Source organism: Terrapene carolina, unplaced genomic scaffold (assembly GCF_002925995.2).
Source record: "Terrapene carolina triunguis isolate 2854851 unplaced genomic scaffold, T_m_triunguis-2.0 Scaffold88, whole genome shotgun sequence".
Lineage (NCBI taxonomy): Eukaryota > Metazoa > Chordata > Testudines > Emydidae > Terrapene > Terrapene triunguis.
In genome coordinates, this window is record NW_020664439.1 from 50,776,333 (window position 1) to 50,796,289 (window position 19,957).

The 19,957-nt window shown below is 49.3% G+C and overlaps 1 protein-coding gene and 1 pseudogene across 1 annotated transcript in view; both read right to left on the minus strand.

Annotated features, from left to right (window-relative positions):
• Positions 1–19,957, minus strand: part of LOC112115804 (D-beta-hydroxybutyrate dehydrogenase, mitochondrial-like) — a 48,906-nt gene that overhangs the window by 3,654 nt on the left and 25,295 nt on the right. The window contains exons 2-3 of the mRNA XM_026650146.2: positions 6,396–6,537; positions 1,184–1,336 (exon numbers count right to left, since the gene is read on the minus strand). Of these exons, the coding sequence (XP_026505931.1) occupies positions 1,184–1,336; positions 6,396–6,537 (295 nt within the window). The remainder of the gene's footprint in view (positions 1–1,183; positions 1,337–6,395; positions 6,538–19,957) is intronic.
• LOC112115803 lies at positions 4,817–5,148 on the minus strand (annotated as a pseudogene).

Consider the following 19,957-nt stretch of genomic DNA (forward strand, 5'->3'; position numbering starts at 1 on the left):
TCGGTCTGTGTCCGGAACTGGCGGGTGAGCGTGTAGGGAGTGATGGGAGAGGGATGGAGCTTTCCTGTTAAACAGGGGGGGAGGGAGCTGTGATTGTGGCCCTGCTGCAGCTGTGATAAAGGGGAAACGTTCTGATCCCCCAGGGACAGCTCATGCTGTCCTCACCACAGTGCTCTGCCAGCGTAAAGTGGTTTGTACTCCAGCAGGGCTGGGAGCAGGAGCAGTAAACCTCCTCTAGCATTTCATCCAGCTCCTGGGGGGGCGGGGGGCAGTGCACTGGGGAGCCTGCAGCCGCAGGTTCTGCTACGTTCGCTGAACTGACCCTGAAAATCCTCTCAGCTAGTGCAGTAATAAGGAGTTTTATGGGGCCAAGCTTTGGGGCTTGAAATGTTAGAGCCACATGGAGCAGAGTGGCACACTTGGTTCCTACACTATTGTTCACACCCTGCCTGTATGCACCCTCGCCATGACAACGGAACAGGAATAACAACATATAATCTTGGCTGGGCAGTTACTTATTATAGGGCAGCTGGGATATATTTAGCAGCACACAATATAAATGATATCTGGAAAAAACATCTCAGTGTCACTTCTTGTGTGTCTGTGTCTCCCTTCCCAGAGCAGGAGGCTGGGCTTGCACCGGCCTACTGCTGCCGGCCTTCAGATTTCCTCATATTTATGACCTCACTGGCGTGTTTAGCTGGGCTGGCTGTTTGGGAAGCATCTAAAATGGCTCTGTGCATAGATATTGTTATAACCTCATTTATCATCCTCGCTGTAGCTCGGGTCCCCTCAACGACAGGAGTTACACAAGGTGACTTGGGAGCATAAGCTTTCGTGGGTAAGAACCTCACAGATGCATCTGAAGAAGTGAGGTTCTTACCCAGGAAAGCTTATGCTCCCAATACTTCTGTTAGTCTTAAAGGTGCCACAGCACCCTCTGTTGCTTTTTACAGATTCAGACTAACACGGCTACCCCTCTGATACAAGGTGACTTGCTATAGATCTGCAAAGTGCTCATATTACAGGCCAAATCCTGCCCTCCCTCATGCCTGTATAGCCTGAGGGGCTTCGCTGTGCTTGCATAGGTGTCACTGAAGGCGGAACGTGAGATGTTTTTAGTGGCTTTTCCCTGTTGCTTTGCAAAGCTTCTGACTGCGGCCATGCCAGAGGCCATCTGTACCTTTAGCTCTGCGAACAAGGGGCAGGAAAGCCTTGGTCACTCTGACAGTTCCCCACAAGTTGACATCTGCCACCTCCTTGTACTTGTCTATGCTTGTGAATTCCACCTCTCCGAAGGCTGATACTCCAGCGTTATTCACCAAGCCCCAGAGCCCTGCCAATAAACAAGAGAGTTAAAGGGTTTAAGTGGGGGGTCTCTCAGGGAGAAACAGCTCTTCTGGGATTTTATCTTCTCTCAGGGTAAAACAATCCACTGGCAAAAACAGGACATTTTCATCTAGGACAGTGAAATACACCAACAAAGAGGAACCACAGTGGGCTAAGGTAACATGGGAGTAACAGAAGTAGGGATGTAAATATTGTTTTAAAAGTTAATCGTTTAAATGATTAAAAATATTTTGTTTAAATGGTTAACTAATTAAAGGGCCGGCTGGCCGGCATGGCTGGGGCTGCTCCAGACTGCGCGGGGGTTAACAGTTACGGCGGGTTAACGAGTAAGACTAATGCTTATCAGTTAACTGGTTAACATTTTACATTCCCAAACAGGTGAGACAGAAGAGCATCAAGGCATTGGCTCAAAGCACCAGAGAAGTTAGTGAGGGGCCAGCACCTGAACCTCAAACAGGAGGACTGTTGCTTGCTGTCAGGTCGTTGGTTCTCCTGAGGCTGGGACAGACAGACATGCAGGATGGGGCTGTATCTGTCCCACTAACCATGGTCCACTCTGGCTGGTGTTTGACTGAAGAGCACAAACAAGAGAAGAAAACTCCCCTGGAGCAGCTGCCTCTCCAGCAGTGGTACAGTGTCCTCCTCAAGCCAAAGAAGATGAAGGATAACACTTGATTTGGGGAGCCTAACCTGGGGCCTGATTTCCAGAGGGGCTCAGCACCCATGGGTCCCACTGACTTCTGGGGGAATGAGGGTGCTAAACGGGCTCAAGATGGGCACCCGAAACATCAGAGGCCACTTTTGAAAGTCCTGACTTCACCATGGCACCTCTGCAGGGTTCTACCATTCAAGTTCTTTCTCCTGTGTTTGCAGAGGGCAGCAACTCGTAACCAGCCCACAATTTGGCTACTTTCAATCCTTACTACAGCAGAACCTCGTTAGTTTGCACTAAAGACAGGCGCCTCCAGCAGAGAGGCCTTTAGATTTTACGTTCTTCGGAGTAAGGACTCTGTCTTTCTTTGAAAGTCCTGTTTATATCCATATGGTGCTAGGCAATCAATAACCAATGATAATGACAGAGCAAACAGTAGGAAAACAAGGATCAGACATTGCAAAAATCTGACCAGTTATTTAGACATCTATTTATTATTTCTGTTGTGGTATGGCCCATTCATAATCAGGGTCCCCATTATACTTATCTGCTCACCTGTCCTACCACATCATGAACAGGCCCCTCTGCCCAGCCAACCGTAGCAGACTCCAATGCCCCTTGCCTCTTTGAGCACCTTCTCCCATGCTGCTCCTTATGCCTAGAATGCTCTCTCCAATTCAGTTTATTCACCCTCTTTCAAATCACTTCTCAAGTCCCGTTTCTACGGTGATGGCCTCAGCTAGCTAGATACGGGTAACAGGTAGGCAGGCGGCCTGTTGGAAGAGCCACTGAAACCTTGTGTTCATTTATTCTGGTGTCTGTGTACAATATGATTATTTTAAATTGAAGATTGCAAATTATACATATAGCTAAATACAGGCAACGCTGCTCCCATCCCCCAGACACACTCTCCCTGTGTTACACACCCACCTGTTAAGCGCTGTCCTTATTGTAGACTGTACATTCCTTGGGGCAGAGACTATCTTTAATTATATGTTTGACCAGCACCCAGCAAACTGAGGCACCGATCCTGATGATGGTCTGTGTGGCGACAGCACGCACAGATAATAAATAATGATAAGAATACTACGGTACTAGGACACAGAGTGCCTGATTAATCCCTGGTGTAATTTCACTGAAGTCAGAGAGTTCGGCAGAGACTTGTATTGAATGCGTTTGTCAGTGACTTCCCCAAGGCCAGAGAGGGAATAGGGCTTACAGCAGAGCTTTGGCACCTGGCTCCCTGCCATGGCCTGGAACAGGTCTCTCTGTAACCAGAGCTTGTATAATACATTTAGTACATTTAGGACCACTTATTAAAAAGCTAATTAAAGCAGTTAATCCTTTATGAGATTCCATCATTAGTCAATCATATCACAGTAGTCTGTAACAGAACTCTGATAGTCATCTGGCACATATGAGGCATGCAGCACAACCACATGTTTAAAGAGCATTATCATGATTATTTGTTTAGTGTCAACACGGGTGGGTGCGGCCCAAGACCAAAGAGAAAGAGAGACACTTCCCACCCCAAAGTTTAGCGTCTCAGAGCCCAGACACTCCATCTGGAATGCTGTGCTTTTTGTGTGTTTTGCAACCAATTCTACCCCTGAGGGCATTCTGCACCAAAAAATTTAAAATTCTGCAAATTTTATTTGTCAAATAAATATGGCGGCTCCAGCATGGCACTGGAGAGCACAGGCCAGTGGCTGCACAGAGGTGGGAGTTCACTGTGCAGCTCCCCCCTAGGACACGGATTCAGCAGTGAGGCTGCACCCAACCCTGACAAAGCGCAAGGACCCAGCCTGCCCCAGAAACACCCCAAGGCCCTGCCCCTCACCATGGGCAGGCAGGCTCAGCAAGGCAGGATCCAAGTGTGGAGGGGCTTAATGTGGGGGGATCCAGGTGTGGGTTGAGAGGGTTCTGTGTGGGGCAATCTGGGTGCAGGCAGCTCAGTGGGGAATCCGGGTACAGGGGGGGATCTGGATGCACAGGGGCTTGTTGGGGGGTTCTGGGTGTAATGGTAATGGGACTCTGCAGGGGGGTCCAGGTGAAGGTGGTTGGGGCTCAGTGGTGGGGGAGGCTGGGTGTGGGAGGGATAGAGCTCGGCAGGGCGGTCTGGGTGGGAGGCTCAGTAGGGGGTTCAGATGCTGGGGAAGTGCGGCTCAGTGGGGTGGGGATCCAGGTATAGCTGGTTGGGGCTCGGTGGGGTAGGGATCCAGGAGCACGTGGCTCATTGGGGTGGTCCAGGTGCAAGGGGAGTGGGGCTTATCAGGAGGGTGAGGCTTGGTGGGAGGGTCTGGGTATGAGGGGGTCTGGATGCACGGGCGGTGGGTGGATGGGGGAGCAGCTCCCTCTACAGGAATCCCTCCCCCTGCAGCTGAGGAGCAATGGGTGCAGGAAGCGCGGGTGGGGGGCAGTTTGCAGAGCTTCCTGCAGCCGAGAAAGAAATCTGGGGGTGGGTCTGACCCAGCCCCAGATGCCGTACAGGGGAAGAGGAAGTCCTGTCCTCCCCAGCCCAGCTGGGACTAGCAGTTGAGCCCAGCGCAAGGTTGGAGCCACCAGCCAGGTCTTCCCCAGTCCCGCCTCCTGCCCCACAGTGATTTACTTCTCTGCCAGCTGCCCTGGGCACCCAAAACATACTGCTGGGGAGGGTCGCACAACCGCTCTTGTGGCTTCCTTTTGCTTCCCCTTCAGAAAGCCATTTTTCTGCGGGGAAGCTAAGAAATCTGCAGGGGACATAAATTCTGTGCATGTGCAGTGGTGCAGAATTCCCCCAGAAGTAAAATTCTGAACTGTATTTTCAGTAAAAATTTAGATTCTAGATGGACACAGCATCACTCTGATTCTGTGCCCCCTGGTCTTGACAAGAAGGTTGGGTTGGAACTTAGCATGAAGCAAGCCACTGTTTCTATAGGCACGCGTTACTTTCGCCCAGCTGTCTCGCGTTGTGTTGGACTTGCCACCAAGAGTCACAGTGTGGTGTTTACCATTGTATACATAGGCCCATCTCTTTCACAAGCAGAATTCAGTCTTGTCCCAGGCATAACTCCGTTAATTTTCAGAAGGGCAGTGTGCTCCCTCTGGTTTCGGAGGCCATGCTTATAGCCAGCAAAAATGGCCTCGGACCACAATCTCCCAGACATGGTGGTGTCCTGAAGTCTTGATCCCAGCAGGCCCCCATGGCTCTGCCGCAAGAAGGCAGTGAAAGGGAGCTGCCATAAGCATGCCTATGGCAGTGAGTGACTACATAAATCTCCACCAAGGAGGGACTGCCCACCTATCAGACGGAGAAGTACACAAGGGATCCTGTGCCCATCCCTGCTAGGAACCAGACTTTTATCGCATTGCCACTGTTTGAGAAACAACAGTGCTGTTTGCTTGCAAGCTGTCATTCTGTACAGCACAGCTCTGTGCCGCCGCCGCTGCTGCTAATGTGCTCTGCGTGAAAAGCTTGGGGCGGTTTGAAAAGGTGTGGAGAGGAATCTGATGAGACAGGGCGGGTGTGGAATGGTTGTGCACGAAGGACAGAATTGTGCACAGAGAGAGCACACTCGGGGGAGGAGGTGGGAATTGACTTCTGGTTATTTCTTCCTTATATTTAATAGCATCATTCATGTAGGGATTAAGGACCTTGTTGGGTACTTTGAATGAAGGTTGGGACTATCTTTCTGCCACACTTTTAATCTGCCCAGCACCTTAACACCTGCCATGAGCAAGGAAAAAGCTACTCCTGGCCCTACTCCACCTCTTGGATGGAGCAAAACCACAAGTGCTCCTGTGAGGATGTCTCTGGACAGAGAGCTGTGGGGGAGATGCTCAATACCTGACACGTGATGTGTTTATCATCAGTCCTAGTCTGAGGCTGATGGCTGGTTTACTCCTGTGTGGGCGGCCAGGCAGGCTCTATGAATACAGTCAAGCAGGCACAGTGGGACCCACCGTGGCCACGAACCCTCACAAACTCCCTGAAGCAGGCTCGGATACAGAGGGGAGAGATGGAGAGGCACAGTGAGGTCCTATTTCAAGCTCCATTCCCCACGGCCAGCCTGGTTACCTGCAGTGCTGCTGAGCAGTAACTGTCTTCAAATCCAGCAGAAGCCAGGCCGTTCGTAGTAAGAAGTGGCTGCTGCTCGCCAGCACTTATCTGTGCTGCTGTCATGCAACAGTCCAGCTCCCCTCTGCACCTTCCAGAATATGACGACAAAAAACCAAAGCCAGGAAATGCCTCCCACACAACACTCAGATCCATTACTATGCCACTCAGATAACCTTAACTCTGCCCCTAGGGGGGTAACTCCTCCTTAGCAAGGGTTCACGTAAGTGAATTAAAAAGGCAACTGGCCTGAGAGCACAGGCTCCCTCAGCCTGTAACGTTATCCGCACTACCTACCTTTCTCCGGCTCCTTCAGATTGTTCTTCACAAACTCCACAGCCTGAGCCACTTCCTGGTCACTGCACACATTTAGCTGCAGCACTTTCATGCGATCCGATTTAATGCTTTCCAGCTCCTTGGCACCATCTCCATTCTCACCCTGCCCAAGAGAGAAAGAAGAGCGATGCCCTGCTCAGACAGGACGGCAGTAATCCAGCCCCGCGCCAAGGACACAGACTTGGGCTGTTGGAAATGTGCAGGCAGAGATGGCCCCCAGACAGCCCATGCAATCACACAATGCGAGTCCAACCTTTGGGAATTTACCTCTCATTTCTGTCTCAATTTCCCCACCCAGCAAATAGTGAGACTGACTCTGTTTCTCCCTGCCTCACAGGTGGATTCATTGGTTATTGTTTGCCCCGCAGTCGGAGGGCGTAGAGAGCTATGTAAGTGCTGACCGGTGTCAGTGCTCTGTGGGTAATAGAGCCAACATTTTCAAAAGGATCACACAAGTACAGATTTTCTGGGCTTGAGAGTAAATGGCTTTTCAGGCAGCTCCTCTGAATAGCTCACTCTAAAAATTCCTACCCATTCTACTTAAATGTATTCTTTCATTCTCTTTCAGAAGCAAATGCAAGACTACAATGCCAAAGGCAATTCCTCGCTGGCTGAGTCTGAGAGCGAACAGTCTAGTGCTATAAAAAAGGAAAGGTATAAAACATTGACAAGTGAACCTTCTGTATAACAATTTGCATTTATTACAAAAGAGATCAGGAGGTGTAGTAATGGAAGTGTCAGGGGGATGCAGCCATCTCTGGGGGGAGAGTGGCAGCCAATCAGACACCTGCTTCACAGCAAGATGGGAAGAGGAAACGCTGGGTAAGGACATCAGAACAAATGCTTACTCCACCCTGAGTAATGAGAAAAGACAGGTCAACTCCACTTTTCTTTATGACCAGTGTCTCGTCAATTTTACTTTCAGGGTCTCATGCAATAGCACAAAGTTGCAATATTTAGTTTGCAAACACTGACGTGAAATTTGAGGGAAAATATTTTCCCAGGAATTTTAAATAGAATAATGGAAACAATTCTATACGTGCTTAGTTTTTTTGGGGTTATTTTTGGTTTTGTTGCTGTGTGTATTTTTTTTAACAAAACTGATATTTGAGACCAAATTCCAAATTGTACCTGGTCATTGCCAGGCAAAGCAGGCAGGATTTGGGACTTGGCTTTAAGGTCTTGTTGGGGGTGGGGGAGGAATGAAAAACAAAACAAAAAACAAACATCTCTACAAGGGGGGATTCAATTTACCTGAGCTCAGCCACGGGGTTCCAGAGAATCCAGGCGTATTAGAGCGGATATCTAGGTCACCATTTCCTTCCCTCCTTATCATCAACTTTATCAGGGAGGAGACATTTGCATTTTCATGGGCTGCTATTAGTCAGCACTTCTGATTTCTCCTGTACTTGCATACAGCTTCCAATTATTGCAGGCAAACAAGACAAGGCAAGTATAGTCCCACATCATGTTACAGTAGGTGGGGAGAGTGCTGTTTTACCCCACAGGTACCTTCTCGACTGCCTTTGCAGGAAAGTTTGCTTTTACTGGTGTTGCAGACTACCTGTCTCCTGAGAGGTATACAGTTCAAAAGTGCCTTCCTCCGACAACCTCTTCAGCAAAGCAAAAGGGTCATGTGGTTAGTCAGAATGTCAATCATGCTGCTATAGATGGGGTAACTCCATTAACTTCAATGTGGAGTTACTCCAGCGTTACACCAGTGTAACTGAATTCAGGATCTGGCCCCACAACATTTCCTTTTAAAACTTAAATGTTTCCAGGCATCACAGAAACACAGGACGAAGCAGTGGACCTTCCCAGGTGACTGGACACAAGACACGACAGCACTTCTCAGACCTTTCTATGTACATGAAAAGAAACCTCCCAAAGTGTGATGTTGGCATTTTAGTCGGCATCGTGTCAGCATCACAATGTTCTGCTCCCTTTAAAGCAAACCGTTTATACTTCGTACGCTGCTGCTCACTGTATCTTGGGAAAACGTTGTTAAAACTTAGCTTTGGATCATACAAAGAGCCTTTCAGCTGCTTCACAGTGAACGAAATGAAGCCAATCCCGCTCACGAACAGAGACTTACTGTATCTGTGCTCAAGCACTTCTTGTCATCTCAGAGTGCTGAGAACCAGGGCTCCCTAAGTAAATTTGCTCCCCCCTCAGCCCTTCCTAAAATAAAAAAGAAACACATTTCTAATACTTCTGCCAAACAGCCATTGGTCAATGACTTGGAAAAACAGTGTCGCTCATTAGTATTTCTCACCTAAAATGAGAATTTTCTTCTTCAGCCAAGGAGGACCACCTGTAGTTACTGCCCTAAACTCCTGCCCCTCCATGGTCCACCTCTTCCTTGCCCCTCTGGGGCGATGTGAGCTCTGGGAGGGCTGTGGGAGTGCTCAGGCCAGGCAAGCTTCGCAGGACTGTTGGGGTGTCTCACTGTATCCCCCCCAAAGGTTCTGCTCTGTGCCTCCTGCTCCCAGTGTCTCCTGCAGGGTCTTCCTGAGTTGTTTCCTGGATGGTTTTGGGGGGCTGTGTCACTGACCCTTGCTGCTCTTGGGTCTCTGGGAGGGGGGAGAGGTCGTCCAAGAGAATGCACATTGGGTACAGAACAGGGAGAGACCTGGTGTTCCCAGTGCGCCATCTGCCTCCTTTTCTCCCCGGTGCCCGGGAGGAACCATACGGGGGACTCATCCCTCTTGCAGATGAGTCCTCATGCAAGATGAAACTGCCCCCCACAGAACCTCGTCCATGTCATTATGTTGATTTATCAGCAGAGTCTGGGCTTGGTGCCCGGATTCCGACAGCAGCAGCTCCATCACCCTGGGGACACAACTTCTACCCCTTCGCCTGCTCTTTGTTTTATTTGTTCTTTCTACTGCTTCTGTGCTTTCAGGCTTGGAGGGGAAGTTTAAACTGCATTTTAATGTGTGACAGACACAAAGTGAGGGGGTGATATCTTTTATTGGACCAACTTCCGTGGATGGAAGGCACTAGCTTTGGAGGATCTCAGAGCTCTTCTTCGGGTCTGGGGAAATGTTTAGTCACTACGTGGTGCTGTATGAAGCATACTGCACCCCATCTTTACTGAGTGACGGAGGCAGTCTACACTCTTTTTTTTACAATAAGACTGTTGTGACTAGCATGTATCTTGCCTCTGTCTGTGTGACTAACACAACATGGTGTCAGAAGATAAACAACAGAAACTGCAGAATTTTGTCAAAATGCTAAAGGTCCATGCACCAGAGAGCTTCAGCTTCAACAGACCGTCCGACTGGCCCAACTGGACGGAGCATTTTACACGTTTTTGCATTGCAACTAAACTCCACAATGAGACGGGGGAGGGGAAAGCTAGTTCTCTCATCTGTACCATGGCCAGGGAAGCTGAATGTATCTTTCAATCCTTGGCCTTTGGAGAGGAGAGCCACAAGAACAATTACTCAGGGGGGCTGGCTAAGTTTGATGAGCATTTTATGCCTCAGCCTAATGTGGTTTATGAGCGAGTGTTTTTCTGCCAGCATGTCCAAACACTGGGGAGGCTGTGGAATCTTTTATAGGAGGCTTATATGACATGGCAGAAGACTATGATTTTGAGGATGAAAAGGAAGAGCAGACTAGAGACAGTAGTGCCGGGCATTTTAGCAACAGACTATCAGAGAAACTGCAAATGAAGAGAGATTTCTAGATAATACTAGTCTAGATAATACTTAGTCCTGCCATGAGTGCAGGGGACTGGACGACCTCTCGAGGTCCCTTCCAGTCCTATGATTCTATGTAACCCTTCACACAGCAACAGAAATGACAAGACAATCGGAGAGGATTAAAAATCAAAATAGAGACCAGAGGCTCCCAGAAAGAGACTAGAGGAAATGACTTAGAGTGACAACAGGAGATTAGCACAGCTGTAAAAAGCAATTGTAATAAATCCTCAAAGGCAATGTCTGAGGCTTACCGCACATTGCTTTTGAGGATTTATTACAATTGCTGCATATGATGTGGGAAAAGTCACAATCCAAGAGGTGATTGTCCAGCCAAAGGAGCCAAATCCTGTAAGTGCACAAAAACTGGACATTTTGCCACTGTCTGCCCATGAACTAGCACCTTCTTGTGGCTGGGCGTGGCATAGCAACTCTCTCCGCATCATGTACTTTCTGCTGATGGTCATTCCGGTGCTGTTATCATCTGCCTCTTCCCGCGACTTGGACCTTTGGCCAGGTCACTTTAAAGTCTCTCCTCTTCTGGGTAGTTAATGAACAAAAACGAGGGGAATTAACACAGCTGTTCATCCCAAAGCTGGGTCAAGGCTCTCTTCCTTCAGAGGACACTCATCGGTCTAAGGCCCTAACCTGCATTTGCAGGTAATAGAAGGCAGTGGGTCCCTCTCAAGGTGAGTCAGCATCTGGCCCTCCCTCCCCCCCCTCAGGAAGGGGCCGTTGGGCAGCACTCAGCTGGGGAGCTCTGCCTCCAGTCTGCCCTCTCTCCAGCAACTGAGGACTGAAGGTCTGCTCTCCTCCCTGGTCTGCCATCAACTGAGCTGCGGCTCTCCCTCTTCAAACCTGCCATTTCCACACCTGCGATGGGGCAGCACCACCTGAGCCCACACTAGCTCATTAACCCCCTGCTGTCCAGTGTGGGGTCTGCATACCCCATCACCCAGCTGCACACAGGCAGTACAGGAAGTGAGCATGGAGAGTCAAGAGACCTTTTTTCTGGGCTCAGTCACAGGTAATGACCCAAAGCCAGCCTGGAGGGGACACTGAATCTCTCAGGCAAGACTTAATTTTAAAATAGATTCAGGTGTGGATGCAACAGTCATACCAGAAGGGCCTTCTAATCACCTTCAACCTCTCCTCAAGCTGAAACCAGCAGATACTGTCCTAAATAAGCCCCCAGGTACTTTGGCAGAACTGGACAGTTTTCCACAGAAACAACCTACAAAGACAAAAGCTTTAATGTTACCGTGGATGTGATCAGAGGCTGACAGTCTCCTCTGTCTCAGTGTGGTTGCCATGATGGGTGGAGTGAGAAAGATGGAAGAAGGAGATAGACTATTTGGTGTACTGGATTTTTAAAAGGGGATGCAGTAGAAAGGCTGCTGAACTACATAGCGTACATATGCCCCACAGAATTCCTATCTCATTACTTCATAAAGTAGAAATGGAGTTAAAGGGAATGGAAAAGAGTGACATAATCGAGAAAAGATCTGAGCCAACTGCATGGTCTGCACCGATGGTACCTGTTATAGGGAAAAATACGAACCTGTATGGATCTTAAAAGACTTATTGAAGCAGTAGCAAGAGAAAACTATATCCTTCCAGCACTCGGAGACTTTCTTCCTGACATGGCAGGAGCTACTGTATTCTCCAAACTTGATGCCTCAAGTGGTTTCTAAGAGAGTGCTACACTGACTACATTCATTACGCAACTTGGGAGATTGTGCTTTCAAAGATTACCTTTCGGGATTACCAGAATTCCTGACATTTTCCAAAGAAAGATGGGAGAGCGGCTAAAGAACATAAATGGGGCTGTCATTTTTATGGACAAAATTTTAGTATATGGGACATCAGTGGAAAACAAGACAAAACCCTCAATAAAGGTCTGAGCTTAATCAGTGAACCTGGACTCAAGCTAACTAAAGAAAAGTGTGTTTTCCACCTACACCAAAATGAATTTTGAGGGCAGATAATAAACAAAGATGGAATTAGTCTTGGCTCTGAGAAAGTAAAAGCAATTAGAGAATTGAATGCATTTGTTCCAAAACTGAGATGCTTAATGGGGATGGTAAATTGTTTTGGCTAATACCTGCAAGACCTTTCTACAGTGACAAAATCCTTGAATGAACTATTAAGGTGCAATGCATCCCGTTTATGGGGGCCAAATCAGGAGATTGCCTGCAAAAGGGTAAAATAAATTATCTCAACTGTTCCAGTTTCAATGTTCTACAATGCAAACAAACACACAATGGTCACAGCCAACGCCAGTAGCTATGTCCTTCGTGGTGTACTGTTGCAGGTATATGGATCTGAGTTGAAGCCAGCTGGATTCTGCTCTTGTACACTTACAGAAGCAGAAAAACGATATGCACTGATTGAAAAGGAGTGCCTTGGCACGTGTATGAGCATGTGAGAACTCCTACAGATATCTGTGTGGATTACGTTCCTTTAAACTGATAACTGCCCATAAACCTCTTGTAACCCTTATCAATGGAAAAGACCTGTATCAAGCATCAATGAGATGCCAATGTCTTTTGAACAGGCTCATGCAATTTAACCCTATCGCTGAATATACTCCTGGTAAAAATCTGGTAACAGCAGACACATTGTCACGGAGCCCCGCATTGCACTCAAACACCTGTGGGCCAGAAGAAGATGTAACGGCTTTTGTAGGTGCTGTGGGAACTTACAGACAAGTGTCAGGCAGGAAACTATACCCGCTACAAAGAGCAACGTATAGTGGCTGTATAGTTAAAGAACCAGTACGATTCGGGGATGAGTAATACACAGACACGTATTGAAATTCAAAAAGTTAGTTTGGGAAAAAAAACAGTTTTAGAGTTTTAAAGTAGTTAAAATACAGAAAAGACCAAAGGGGGGAGATGTGATGGGAAGCTTAAACCGCCTTACGTGTAGTCACTCGGTGGCACTGTGTGAAGCGTCCAGCCGCACATCTTGGCCGTGTTGGAGGCAGGCTACACTTTGTGTACAGTAAAGTTTAGTGTTGTGGCTGTGCCCGTTGTGCTGCTATTCCTGTGTGACTAGCCTGGTACAGCCATGTCCCCCGCCCGTGGGAAGCTGACCCTCCCTCCTTGCTGCAGCTGCTCACCACAGGCTCCTTTCACTGGAGTTGACTTTGCTCTGCCCTGCCTACTTGTGTCATCACAGCACTTCACAGCGTAGCCCTGGCCACCTCCTCTGCTCGGGGCTGCTCCGGTGTTGGGGGCCAGCAGCAGAGAAAACCTTCCCCTCCATACGGGCAAGTCTCTTGCTTCTTTCCTTCAGTTCTCTCCGGGGATGGGAAAGTGCCCGTTCAGTCCTGACATGGATCATGATGTGGGTCAGGCCAGTCACAGCAAGGCCCGTGTGGCATGGGGTCATGTCATGGGGCAGGCAGGTCTCAGCGATGCCCTTGTGGGGTCATGTCATGGGATGGGCAGGGCGTGAGGAGGCCTGTGGAGTGTCGCGGGGTGGGGATGCTCGGGGGGTGAGGGGGGTTCAGCATCGTGAGGTGGGAAGGACACAGGGAGGTCCTTGTAGCATGGTGTCATGATGTGGGGCAGAAGGAGGCCTGTGAAGCACAGTGTCACTGGGAAGTGTGGGCAGATCGCGGGGAGACAAGACCCATGGAGCATCACCGGGCAGGGCGGGTGGGTCACCAGGGGGCCCGTGGAGTGCGGTGTCACAGGGCGGGACAGGAGGTGGGGGTGTCATCAGGGGGCCTGTGGAGTGCGGTGTCACAGGGCGGGACGGGGGGGGTCACCACGAGGCCTGTGGAGCACAGCATCGTGGGACGGGATGGGGTGTGGGGAGGTCCAGGTGATTGTGAGGAGTTTTATTGGGAGTAGCCCAGGAATCAGCGCTGTTTCCAAGATGCCGTGGGAGACCTGGAGGATTGACTCTTCTCACGGCTCCAGCACCAGGTCTGACGCAGGATGTTACCATTCCTACTGGAATCAGATTACTAGTGACAGTTTAGCCCAAATTAGCTCCTTAGCACAAAGCCCGTTACCAGGGAGTTTTCACAAATGCTGCCCATTCGCTCTGCAGCATCAATGCAGATTCGGAAGAAACGCTGAAGACCAGTCAGGGCCGGCTCCAGGCACCAGGCCAGCAAGCAGGTGATTGAGGCGGCCAAGGGGAAGGGGCGGCACGTCAGGCTGTTCGGCGGCAATTCGGCGGCGGGTTCCTCTCGGAGGGAAGCACCTGCCGCCGAATTCCCGCCGAAGAAGAAAGCGCGCGGTGGAGCTGCCGCAGGAGTGCTGCCAATCGCAATTGCGATCGCGGCTTTTTTTTTTTCCGCTTCCGCCGCTTGGGGGCGGCACAAACCCTGGAGCCGGTCCTGAGACCAGCATCTTACTACAGAAGGGCCTGACCTCGGGGGATGCCAAGTGCTCCCAACTTCCACCAATGTCGAACAGGACCCACAGCCTTGGTCACCCGCTTTCTGCCTGGGCTGCTATTCTCTGAGGGGCTCCATTCACCATTCCTGTACCATCCCCTCCCTGCCGCCTCACACTGAAGTCAAGAGGCTGCTCTGCCATATCCCTGTTGTTTGAGGAACCCGTAGAGGAAGAGCTGCAATTTAAAACAGCTGTGCCCATTTGTCTCAGCACGACAGTCTGGAGCTACAGCCTGTAAAACAGAACTGGAGAGAAAGTGTTTAATGACTTGGGCCCCGCTAACTACCATGGGGGCCAAAATGCACCTCGGGAGCTGTGAGAAGTAGCAGACATGGGGTATGGCTCCTTTGGAATGTGACCCCGCTGCCTTCCATTGCTGAAGGGGCAGCGGAGACCTTTCAGTGACTGTAAGGTTTCTGAAAAGTGACAGCATCAGGGAAACAAGAATAAAAATCCTGTGCTCTGATAAAGTAACCAACAGCAAGCCACAGAACAGACAGGTGATAGTGGTGCTTCCATATGACCTGTCCTCCAAGGATCTCGAAGTGCTTTACAATTATTACATTCTTTGTACATATGGGAAACTGAGTCACGGAGTGGTAGTGTAACTTGCTCAAGGTCATACGGCAAACCTGTGATACCACTGGGCATTGACCCCATGTTCCCCAATTCCATGTCCCCAGCTCTAACTACTAGATAACCAATGGACCACAACCCCAAGGGGTCACGAAAGGCAAGCAAGGGACATGGGCTGGGGATGTTGCAAGGTGTTGAAAAATTTATAACAATCTAAAGCAAAAAAAACTTGCTGCCCTACTCCCTGCACACCTTTTCCCTTCAAGGTCAAGTATTCGCTCTCAACATCTAGAAACACATCCATCTGTAAGTTCCGTAGGCTTAGCATTGTTATCAGTGAGACATTGTTTATTTTTACCTTTATAGTAAGTGTAAGGAATGGTGGGGGTGATGAAAATAATTTTTGACTTTAAATGAGGCATCACCAACCTAAAAGACTGAGAAACCCTGCACTAGACCACTCTGCCTCCTAGGCCAATACCGGTTGGGGTCAGATTTTAACTTGTGACCAAGAGGTGAAACTTCCTTGCTTCTGAAAATGACCAGACTAGTCATACAGAACTCCAGATAGTCAGGCTGACTGTGGGGTCAACTTAGTTCATTTATTTGCCCTCAAATGCCCTCTCTGCTCTCCACTGGTGTGCCAATCTCCTGAAATAGCCCTCCCTGTAAACATTCGATTCCACATTCGCTCCATCCTTCCACCTGCTGCTCCCATCTCAAGCCTGAGCAAGCTGCGGTGAAAAGTGACGCAGCAGCGAAGGGCCAGCTCAAAGCACCGCATGACACTAGTAACAGAGGATTTACAGAGCCTTTGGATGGAAATTTTCACACAATGGCAGTTGTCCAACAGGACTTTCTTCTGCCAGGTTATGAAATATGTCAGCTGAGGTGTCTGGCCTGGCCAACTTTCCTTTCTGGTGCAATGACAGAACATAACCTTCCTTTGCTGACACTAGGCAGCCAGGTGGGTCACATTCGAGCTGTACTGCGGGGGTTTCTGGGAGTACAGCTGTGGTCTCCAGCCATCCAAACACCTGGATACAATGGCCACCTTCAAACATTTCCTAGTCAGCTTTAAATTATTTTAAAGGAACACAGAAAAGTAAAAAAAAAATATTTAAAAAAATATTAAAAATCCTGCATTTCATCTCTTAATAGTAAAATCTTCAGTTGTTACATCAAAACCTGAATTGACTTAGCCCTCCCAGTTGCTCTTTTTTAAATTTTCCTCTCGGCTTGGCCAATGGAAATAAACAGGCCATGTCACTCCCCAGGCCTCCTGCACTGGGGCTACCCCAGGGGGCTGTTTGGAAGATGAAGTCAGAGCAGAAAGGAGCTGCCCGCCTTTCTGGGACCATGTTGCTCTGGTGCTCCATACTCTGTACTCACTGCCAGTGACCCTAGAGCGTTTGGGAGCCAGCTTCCCGAGAGACCCATATGTGCCCAGGGGATACCACCATAGGTGCAGACTCCAGGGCTGGAGCACCCATGGAAAAAAAATAGTGGGTGCTCAGCACCCACCAGCCCCCACCGATCAGCTGTTTGGCAGCAGGCGGTGCCAAAGGGGGCAGAGCGGGGGCAGGAAGAGGCAGAGTGAGGGTGGGGCCTTGGGGAAGGGGCAGAGTAGGGGCGGGGCCTCAGGGCGGAGCAGGGGTGGAGCACCCACCTGGAAAGAAGAAAGTCAGTGCCTGTGGATACCGCTACAGCAGTGGTTCCCAAACTGGGGTTCGTGAACCCCTGGGGGTTCGCGAAATGTTACAGGGGGTTCTCGGAAAAAAATTCCCTAATGGCGGACAGAGCTTTCCTTAGGGACCCTGGGCAGCGCAGGGCCAGGAGCCCGGAGTCACTGGACTTCCACGAGCTAAGCAGATCAAAGCAACCATATTTATCACACTGAGGAGATTTAAACTTCAAGACTCCTTATAAGAAATGGAAAGGGAGGTGGATATTTTTTGCTGTTTTTAAAATTAAATAGGCAGCTAGTATTGTTTTTTTTTTAATTATTATGAAGAACAAGTTTAAGCTTTGTTGTAACGTGCATTGTTTGCCTGGACTGCTCAAGACCTGAATGCTTGTGTAGGAGGAACTCTTTGAGTTGGCTTCTTAAATACCCTCATGATGTTTCACATCTGATACTCCTTGATGAAACATAGGAGCCTTGTCTTATAACAGGCTTATTCAAAGTGATACAAGCTACGAAAGTGAGCTCTTGGAAGAGTGTTGCCATTTTCATAATGTAATAAAAATACTGTAATGATAAATAATAATAAATAATAAATAGTGTGTAATATGCATGTCATAAAAACAAATTTTATATTTCCCAGATGACTGCTTTTATCATTTATACTCAGATAAAGAAGAAAATCCCTGGAAATATACATTTTTAGGAGGGGGTTCCCGAGACTCAACATTTTAGTGAAAGGGGTTCACAGGTTGTTGAAGTTTGGGAACCACTGCACTACAGCTACAATTGTTGGAGACACGTAAGCTAACCACAGCCCTGGTTTAAAGCCGGGGGGGGGGGGGGGGGGGGCTGCTGGCAGCACATTTGCCCTGAGTTGTCTGAAGCTCTGGAAGTCTCTCCCTGCCTTATTTTTCAAACACCCCAAATATGCTAATGGCCTCGCCCCCCAACCAGGCAGAGTTCACAAGAGCTTTGGCCGCTGCCCAAGAACTTACAGTCTACACTGATATGGCAGAACAAGTGAGGGGCACACACAGGCAGAGGAGGGTGAGTGAGTAGGACAATGATAATATCGCCAGCTACCTCACTACCTTCAAATCCCCTCAGCGCCCCACTTTGCTGGGGGGCCTACAAAAAACATGACACTAGTTAGGCTGCTGGTGTGCAGAGCTCACTGCCTGTCATGCCAAGCAATATTCTTTCATTGTATACTTGTCCTCCTCCATCTGTCTGTATCCAACTGTTGTCGTTTGTCTTATACTGAGGCTGTAAGCTTCTTGGGGCAGGGGCTGTCACTTTGTTTTGTTTTTGTACAGCGCCTAGTGCAATGGGGTTCTGGTCCATGACCAGGTCTCCTAGGCACTACAGTAACACAAATAAATATCTGTCTCAACAGACAACGGTGTAAGCACTGAAGCAGTTCAGTTATTGTGTGTCATGTTACAATATCATGAGTGGTTAATAAGTCCAATTCCTGAGCAACCGCACACACAAAAATTATCTTATCAGCATGCGTTTGACTTTGCCTTTTGTTCTTAAGATGTGCGACGTTGAAGATGTTCCCATCTGATCGTGTATGGGGATTTACTGCCTTGGTACTAGATGAGAAAGTATGATCAAGCAGGAGAGAGGAGACAACACCAAAGATTGTTGGTGCCTAAACACATCCCCCTTTGACACCACTGCAGATTTCAAAGCTGTCAGATTGATCACCATTACACTGGATTGTAGCCTTCATGCCATCATGGAAAGATAAAAATCAGACTGAGGAGGATTGGGGGCCAGCCAATCCTCTCTAGCAGTCGGAAAAGTCCCTTCCTGCTGATCAGTTCAAAGCCCTTGTAAGATTTATGAAGTCCATGTAGAGATTTTCCTTGTTCTTGACACTTTTCTTGCAGTTGCCTCAGTCTCAAGACCATGTTGATAGCTGATCTGTCAGCACAGAAGCCTCACTGACTCTCTGGATATACATGTTCCGCAAGAACTGGCAGTTTTTGGAGAACGACCCACACAAATGCCTTGCCAACAACACTACAGAGAGAGATTCCTTTGCAGCTGCTGCAATCACTCCAATCTCCTTTGGTTTTGTCCAACATTATGATGTTGGTGTCCTTCATGTCTTGCGGTCCCCCTCCTGCCCTCAGGCAGGAAAGCAAGACATTGTGCTTAAACCTATGCACCATCTGATGTGACCAGTTACCTCTGGCCTGAGCCTTCCTAAACCAGTTACCTCTGAGCCGGCCTAAGCCTGATGAGTCATCAGAAGCAATTACCTGCAGATCTTGTGAGAGGCCCCATGCATCCAACCAGGGTTCAGCCAATCCACAGGTGAGGACCCACCCAGCTGATCCCAAGACAAGTATCCAGGCTCCTAAGGGAAGCAGTCTCTCCAGTCTGCTCAACATCACTCCCAGGCCGGGAACACACCCATTGCCTAGGAATTCTGACAGACTGCTTCTATTCCATCCCGCCCTGCTGCAGCCTGCTCCTGGCCTTTGCCTGCTTCCACGCTAGCCAGCCCCTGTTCCAGCTCCTGCCTCCACTGGCTGCCCAGCGAGTCTGACACCCGTCCTCCTTTCTTCTGTACTTCGGATGGAATTCCATCTTTTCATGTAGCCATTCCTGGTGCTAGGAGGCGACTGACTTTACAGACTCATTTACAGACGGTTCTATATCGAGATCTTTGGTAATCTGGAGATCTCATTTAGAGCTGCTTCAGAAACAGTGGTTTCACATGGCATTGCATCTATTTGTTTCTGTCAGTGATGTCTCCAATAAGAGATTTGGGTGGGGCAGTTTTCTTGGCTGAAGGTAGGGTTACCATATTTAAACATTAAAAAAAGAGGACACTCCACGGGGCCCTGGCCCCGCCCATTCCCACCCCTGGCCCCGCCCCAACTCCACCCCTTCCCTGCCCTGGCCCCACCCCAACTCCGCCCCTTCCCCCAAAGTCCCGCCCCAACTCCGCCCCCTCCCCGAGCACCCCGCATTCCCCCTCCTCCCTCCCAGCCACGCAAAACAGCTGCCCGAGCGCTACCGGCTTCACGGTTTGCCGGGCAGCCCCCAGACCTCCAGACCCTGCGCCCCCGGCCGGGCGCTTCCCCTCCCGGGCTCCGGCTGCGCTGGGGAAGCGCC